This window comes from Rhinolophus ferrumequinum, chromosome 11 (assembly GCF_004115265.2).
Source record: "Rhinolophus ferrumequinum isolate MPI-CBG mRhiFer1 chromosome 11, mRhiFer1_v1.p, whole genome shotgun sequence".
NCBI lineage: Eukaryota > Metazoa > Chordata > Mammalia > Chiroptera > Rhinolophidae > Rhinolophus > Rhinolophus ferrumequinum.
The window spans coordinates 86,264,523-86,270,776 of NC_046294.1; the positions used below are offsets into that span (position 1 = coordinate 86,264,523).

Here is a 6,254-nt window from a genome sequence, read left to right on the forward strand (position 1 = left end):
ACCTAACATTCAATTATCTATCGCTTTGCCTGGTCCTTCCCGCTCCCCCTACAAGGGGTCTCATACTACCTCGTTCGTTCCCAAGCAGCCAGGGTCCAGCAGCCCCTCTGACATTGATTAAGACCCTGAGAGGCCTAGGTTCGGAATTGAAGAGCTCCGACTGGAAAATTAACGGGGCAGCCCCTGCCCTCTGGCCAAGGGCCCCTGCGGGGGTTCCCCCGACGGCCCCTCCAGCGGCCCTCACCCCGCCCCCATTTTCCCAAGACAGAATTTTATTTTGGAGAACTTTTTATTGTTTAAAAATCATAATCGAAGCTTCAAAAAACATACAAGCCAACACATACGTCCCGCTTTGGAAACGTTTATTCTAAGAAACCGAGCGAGGGGAAGGGGTACCCGAAGAGAGGGCCCGTCGGTCCTGGGGCCAGGAGGAGTCCCAGGGAGCAAAGGGTGTCTCACTGGGCGGTTAGCTTCTTGGTGGCCTCTTCGAAGACGGCCAGGACGCCGACCTTGAGGCTCTCCCACAAGGGCAGCAGGCCCTGGCGGAGGTCCTCCAGTACCGGCTTGACCTTCTCGCCCAGCTCTCGCAGCCGCTCGCTGGCCTTGCTGTGGTAATCAGACAGGGTGGCGCTGCTGTCCTTGAGCGCCTGCAGCCGGGTGGCCAGGCGCTGGCGCAGCTCGTCGCTGTAAGGCGCCAGCTGCAGGCGCAGCGCGGCCACGTGGCTGCGCGCGCGGTCGCGCAGTTCCTCGCCCAGCGGCCTCAGCTTCTCCTGCAGGTCCTTCAGCCCCCGGCGCGCGCCGTCGCGGAGCTCCTCGCCCAGCGGGCTCACCTTCTGGCGGTAGTGCTCCACCTCCTCGTGCCACTTCTTCTGGAAGTCGTCCAGGTACGGCTGCACCTTCTGCTTCACCTCCTCCAGATCTTTGTTCATCTCCTGCCTCAGCACCTCTGTCTCCTTTTCCAGGGTGTCCCAGAACTCCTGGGTAACCGGGCCCAGCTGTTCGCGCACCTTGGTCACCGTGGTGCTCAAACTGTCCAAGTTGTCCAGGAGTTTCAGGCTAGAGGGGCGGAGAGAGAGGGCCTCAGGGGGGACCTCCTGGGCACCCTGGACACCCCCGGAGCTGCAGGCTCAGTGCCGCAGCTCACTTGTGGTGAGACCTGGGCAAAACTTGTCCCTGAACGTGCAGTAGCTGTGGGTCAGACCGGGCCTGGCTTTTCCCGTCCACTGTCGCACCCAACACATCCGCAGTCGTCCCCACCCCCCACCCCACCCCCCCCCCACCCCCCCGCACCCGCCACCACATCCCATTGTATAGATGGACTGAAGAGCTAGTGAGAGACAGCTGGATTTGCTGCCCAGTCTTGTCTGCCCCCAAAGCTGGGCCATTTAAGGACCTCATCTCTATGCTTTCAGACCATTCTCCTCTCTGAAGCTGTCTGAGTAGCAGCAGAGAAGGAAGTTAAGAATGGGAGGGGGTTGCTCCACTTGCAGGCAGAATGTGGTGCTGTGATTATTAACCAGGCAGTGCTGGTCTGTTGCTTGTTAGGAGGCTGTGACCCAGCTTGCGAATCGCATTCCTGTTTCTCCATCCAGGCCTTCTATGGGGCCCATCAAATAGCAGGTGAGGATTCGGCCAGTCTGGCTACATCTTCCCGCAGGCCTCCCTGTTCCTTAGACCAGCAGCCCCTGCCCCGCCCCAGGCCCCAGGCTGGGTCCTTACTTTAGCTGTTTACCCAAGGCGGAGGCTTCAAACTGGGCCACATACTCTCTGCCGCCATCTTTGATTGAATCCACGTACAGGGTGGCTAAATCCTTCACTCGATCCCATTGTGACTCAGGTTCATCTTGCTGCCAGAAATGCCGAGCCTGGCTCCCTGGAGGTGAGAGGGGAGACTCAGATCAGTCCCACTCCCGGCCGGAATCTGAGCTGAAAGGCCAGGCTTGGGGGCAGCAGAGAGGGGGGCTGGTGAGAGATTCTGCTCCCTGTGCCCAGGAGGGTGGACCACAGGAGTTTAGGGAGAAGGACTCCCTGGATGACTGGCTTCCTAGGTTAGGGGGGCACCTACCCGTGAGGAAGAGCGCAGCCAAGGTCAGCACCACGGCTTTCATCCTGGGTGACCTGGAGGAGAAGAGCGGGTATGAGCAGGCGGGCCTCTGGCATGGAGGAGCTCTGTGTTCCCCCACACATTCCAGGCAGGGGAAGAGGAGGAAGGTTACAGAGAGAAGGCCTCACATATCCAGAGCCCCAGCATGGGGCAGAGTCTAGAGCCAAGATCCCAGAGCCTGAGCCTCCAATGCCTAGAGCTGAGGAAGCCAGAGGAACCTAGGGCCGGCAGCAGCGCTTACCTGGAGCAGCACTTCAGCAGTGGCTGTGCAGCAGCTGTCCCCTGGCCTATTTATGTCTCCAGCAGGGGCCGGGCTGGGAGGCTGACTAGCCCAGCCCCGGCCTTGCTGCTCCTCACTGTCCCAGCAGCGATGTGGAACTTAAGAGTTCAAGGATCAGCTCTGTCCCTGGAGCCCGGCAAATAGAGTGGGCAAACAGGAAGCCGTGGGGGCTGCAGGGCTAGGGATCAAGGGTTCAGGAAGGTGTGGGAGGGGGTGGTTGCAGGCATGCGGGTCCGCAAGGGTGGGGGTTAGCTGAACCCATCCCCTTCCCTATGGAGGGAAGTGTGTTCCCCACCATTGTTCATTGTGCCTCACAGCTGGGGAGAGGAGAGGGAAGGAAGGAAAATCCACAAGCTGGCCTGGAGGGCGGGCACTCCTCAGGAGATGCTCCCCTCACATTCCAGGGAGATGATTTCACACCCAGCCCACCCCTCCCCTCCAAGGGCAAGACTCCCACCAGCACTCTGTCAGAATCTTTTTTTTTTTTTTAAAGGGAAGCATTTTTTTTTCTTTTATATTTTATTGGGGAAGGGGAACAGGACTTTATGGGGAACAGTGTGTACTTCCAGAACTTTTTTCCAAGTCAAGTTGTTGTCCTTTCAGTCTTAGTTGTGGAGGGCGCAGCTCAGCTCCAGGTCCAGTTGCCGTTGTTAGTTGCAGGGGGTAGCTAACCTTGGAGGGAGTCGAACAGGCAATCTTTGTGGCTGAGAGGACGCTCCAACCAACTGAGCCATCCGGGAGCTCAGCGGCAGCTCAGCTCCAGGTGCCGTGTTCAATCTTAGTTGCAGGGGGTGGAGTCCACCATCCCTTTTGGGAGTCGAGGAGTTGAACCGGCAACCTTGTGGTTGAGAGGACGCGCTCCAACCAGCTGAGCCATCTGGCCACCCAGGAGCTGAGCGGCAGCTCATTGACTTCATTCTAGTTGCGGAGGGCGCAGCTCGCTGGTCCATGTGGGAATCGAACCAGCAGCCCCATTACCCAGAGCTCACGCTCTAACCAACTGAGCCACCCGTTCACCCCCCCCATCAGAATCTTTTAATTTTGTCATGTGAAAATCTTACCTACTGCCCCCCACCCAAATCCTACCATCTATCATGACCAGCACTTCAAAAAAGAAAAGATTTTTAACACTAAAACAGGGCATAATCTTGGAAATAAAGGACAGTTAAATTGAATACATGTATCTTTGCGTGGTTCACATTTCTATTTGATCACGTACAGGTGAGACTGGATGCCAGCTCTCATGCATCACTGCAGTGCGGGGAAGACCTCTGGTCCAGGAGGTAGCAGAATAGCTTTCTCATTTCATTTTGCCTCCAACTTGCAAAATCCTGAAGGAGGATGGTGAGCCAGTTACGTAATCTCTCTGAGCCTTGGTTTCCTGTCAGTAAAATGGAGACAAGAATGGGGGGGGTTGTTGGAAGCCCCCATGAGATCCTGTAAATGTAAAGTGCTATGTGTTCGTTGGTGTTTGCAGCACCAGTTTGTAAGGTTTCTCCTGAAAGGCCCAGGATCTCCAACACCAGCTCACTGACAGGACTTAAGTCATGGAACCTCTGAATGTCCAAGCTGAGAGGAACTTTGAGATCAACTACTCCAGCCTCCCCCCACCCCTGCCATCTTACAGATGAGGAAACTGGAGACAGTGAAAGGAACTGGCCCAGTGTCTCTCTTCTCCCAGGGAGGGAGCTGGAGAAAGGACTGGATTTAAAGAACCAAAGTCTCTGGACTTGGGAACCTAGGCAGAAATGTGCCCTGCACACATCTGCCTAAGAAACTCCCTCAAATTCTAACACTAGCCTGATGCCGATGTGTACCAGGCCCAATGTCACATCACAAGAATCCTTAAATACACAAAAGGGAGGGAGGAGAGGCGGAGTTGGAGAAAGAGATGAGAGGACGGAAGCAGAGGTCAGAATGGTGTGATTGCTGGAAGGGGCCATGAGCCAAGGAATGTGGGCAGCCTCTAGAAGCTGAAAGAGGCAAAGAAACGGATGTCCCCCTAGAGCAGGAGTGTCCAAACTTTTTTCAACGTTTTTCACCAAGGGCCGTATGCGGTAAAATACACAAACAGCCGGGCCACTCCCTCGCGGTGAAGTACGTATTGCCTCACCTGGTTTATTTAAGTAAACTAAATATATTTTTGGAATTTGCTGCGGGCCAATTAACAATGGATCGCGGGCCGCAGTTGGCCCGCGGGCCGCAGTTTGGACACCCCTGATCTAGAGCCTCCAGAAGAAACACAGTTTTGCGGACACCACGATTTTGGCCTTGTATGACCCATTTTGGACTTTTGACTTGCAGAATTGTACTGTAAGATAATAAATTCATGGTGTTCTAAGCACTAAATATGAACATGTATGGCAAAGTTGAAAGGTACCTGGCATTTAGTAATCAATAACTGTTCTGTGTCCCAGAATCCCAGTTTCTGGCATTTTATCCCCTTGCTCCCATTGATCAAACCTACATGGTCGGACCAGAGCTAAGACCTTGGCTTCAGGCAGCAGATGTGGGGGAAGGCAGGGCATCACATTTTCTCTATGTGGCCCTGTGATGCGGGATCTCTGTTCCAAGACTGACCCAGCCCCACAGGCCTGTGGGACTACAGCCTCGGCAGATGCCTGGGCTGCCAGCTGGCCGGCTGGCCAACCCAGCTTTTAACCTGTTCGGAGAGTGAGAGGGAGGCCAGTCCCCTGCTGGGTCAGTTCACGTGGGTGTCTCAGGCAGAGATTCCTTTCTTTTTGGGGGTAGAGCTCTTCCCAGCCAGCATATGGGGGCTCTCAGAAGGTTATAGGTTGGACTCCAAGCTACTTGCCACTGTTTCACCTTCCTCTTTGGTTTATTACTGAAACGATTATTATGGCTAAAATTAGTATCCTATTTGCACAGTTCTTTTGTGGCCACAGCACTGTCAGGATTAACTTAGTATGTCCCTGTAAGGCTGGCAGGCCAGATAGTCTCCTTATTATTTGGTCTGTAAGAAGACCACAGCTCAGAGCTGCCAAGAGCTGCCCTGCGTCTGTCAGCCATTAGTATTTGGTGTTGGTAGGACTGGGCATCAGGCCTGGCTCCGACGTCTCTGTGGTTGGTTCCCTTTGCCCACCAGCAGCAGGGCCTCAGGCTCCCGGAGGAGAATTTCTGCTCGGCTCAGAAATTCTCACCTTCCTGCTCTGGGGTTTCAAGGCACTCGGCTGGGAAGTGCTGTATGACAGCACCTTGCTGAGCAGGAAGGTTCCTTTTTAAATAAACTTATTAAATAGTATGTCTATTTCCTTTCACTGTAAGATATTTGGCTTACACTAGCCCAAGCCCCTAATTGCTAATATTTTGGAGAGAAAGGGCTCTTTCTGGACAGAGACCTACGGGAAATACCACCACCACCACCAAACCGGGCAGATTTCAGAATCAGACTTGGGGTCCAGCCAGTCATTGTTAGAGGCATCAAGTGCCCATGGATTTGACTATCATGTTTCCCCGAAAACAAAACCTGGCCGCATAATCAGCTCTAATGTGTCTTTTGGAGCAAGAATTAATATAAGACTGGGTATAATATAATACCGAGTTTATTTTACTTATAGTAAAATAAGACCCAGTCTTATATAAGACCGGGTCTAATATATATATAATGTAATATATTATATATGATATATAATATTAATATAATAATACCAAGTCTTATTTTACTATAAGACTGGGTCTTATATTAATTTTTGCTCCAAAAGATACATTAGAGTTGATTGTCCGGCTAGGTCTTACTTTCAGGGAAACATGGTAGCTGTTGAGTGGGTGCAGGGCCCACCAATGTAGGCCCTTTGTCTTACCACACTCTTCTGATCTTAGGAGTCTCCAGAGTGACTGTTTCTGAAGTAG

The 6,254-nt window shown here is 53.2% G+C and overlaps 1 protein-coding gene across 2 annotated transcripts; it reads right to left on the reverse strand.

Moving 5' to 3' along the window:
• Positions 1–270: 270 nt before the first annotated feature.
• Positions 271–2,470, reverse strand: APOA1 (apolipoprotein A1). 2 transcript variants are annotated; one of them, XM_033119081.1, is made up of 4 exons: positions 2,346–2,470; positions 2,066–2,118; positions 1,720–1,873; positions 271–1,056 (listed from the first exon to the last, which is right to left on the reverse strand). In XM_033119081.1, the coding sequence occupies exons 2-4, from the start codon at positions 2,106–2,108 to the stop codon at positions 456–458; spliced, it is 798 nt and encodes a 265-aa protein (XP_032974972.1). In that variant the 5' UTR covers positions 2,109–2,118; positions 2,346–2,470; the 3' UTR covers positions 271–455. The 2 variants fall into 2 exon arrangements, with proteins under 2 accessions (XP_032974972.1, XP_032974971.1); XM_033119080.1 differs by lacking the exon at positions 2,346–2,470 and having other exon boundaries at positions 2,066–2,210.
• Between the last annotated feature and the right edge of the window lie 3,784 nt (positions 2,471–6,254).

Bases quoted from the DNA above. Each gene is read 5' to 3' on its own strand.
- APOA1 (XM_033119081.1), bottom strand. From the start codon at position 2,108: ATGAAAGCCGTGGTGCTGACCTTGGCTGCGCTCTTCCTCACGG. The intron at 1,874-2,065 runs GTAGGTGCCCCC...TCTCACCTCCAG, and splicing joins GGCTGCGCTCTTCCTCACGG to GGAGCCAGGCTCGGCATTTC. The intron at 1,057-1,719 runs GTAAGGACCCAG...CCGCCCCTCTAG, and splicing joins GCCTTGGGTAAACAGCTAAA to CCTGAAACTCCTGGACAACT.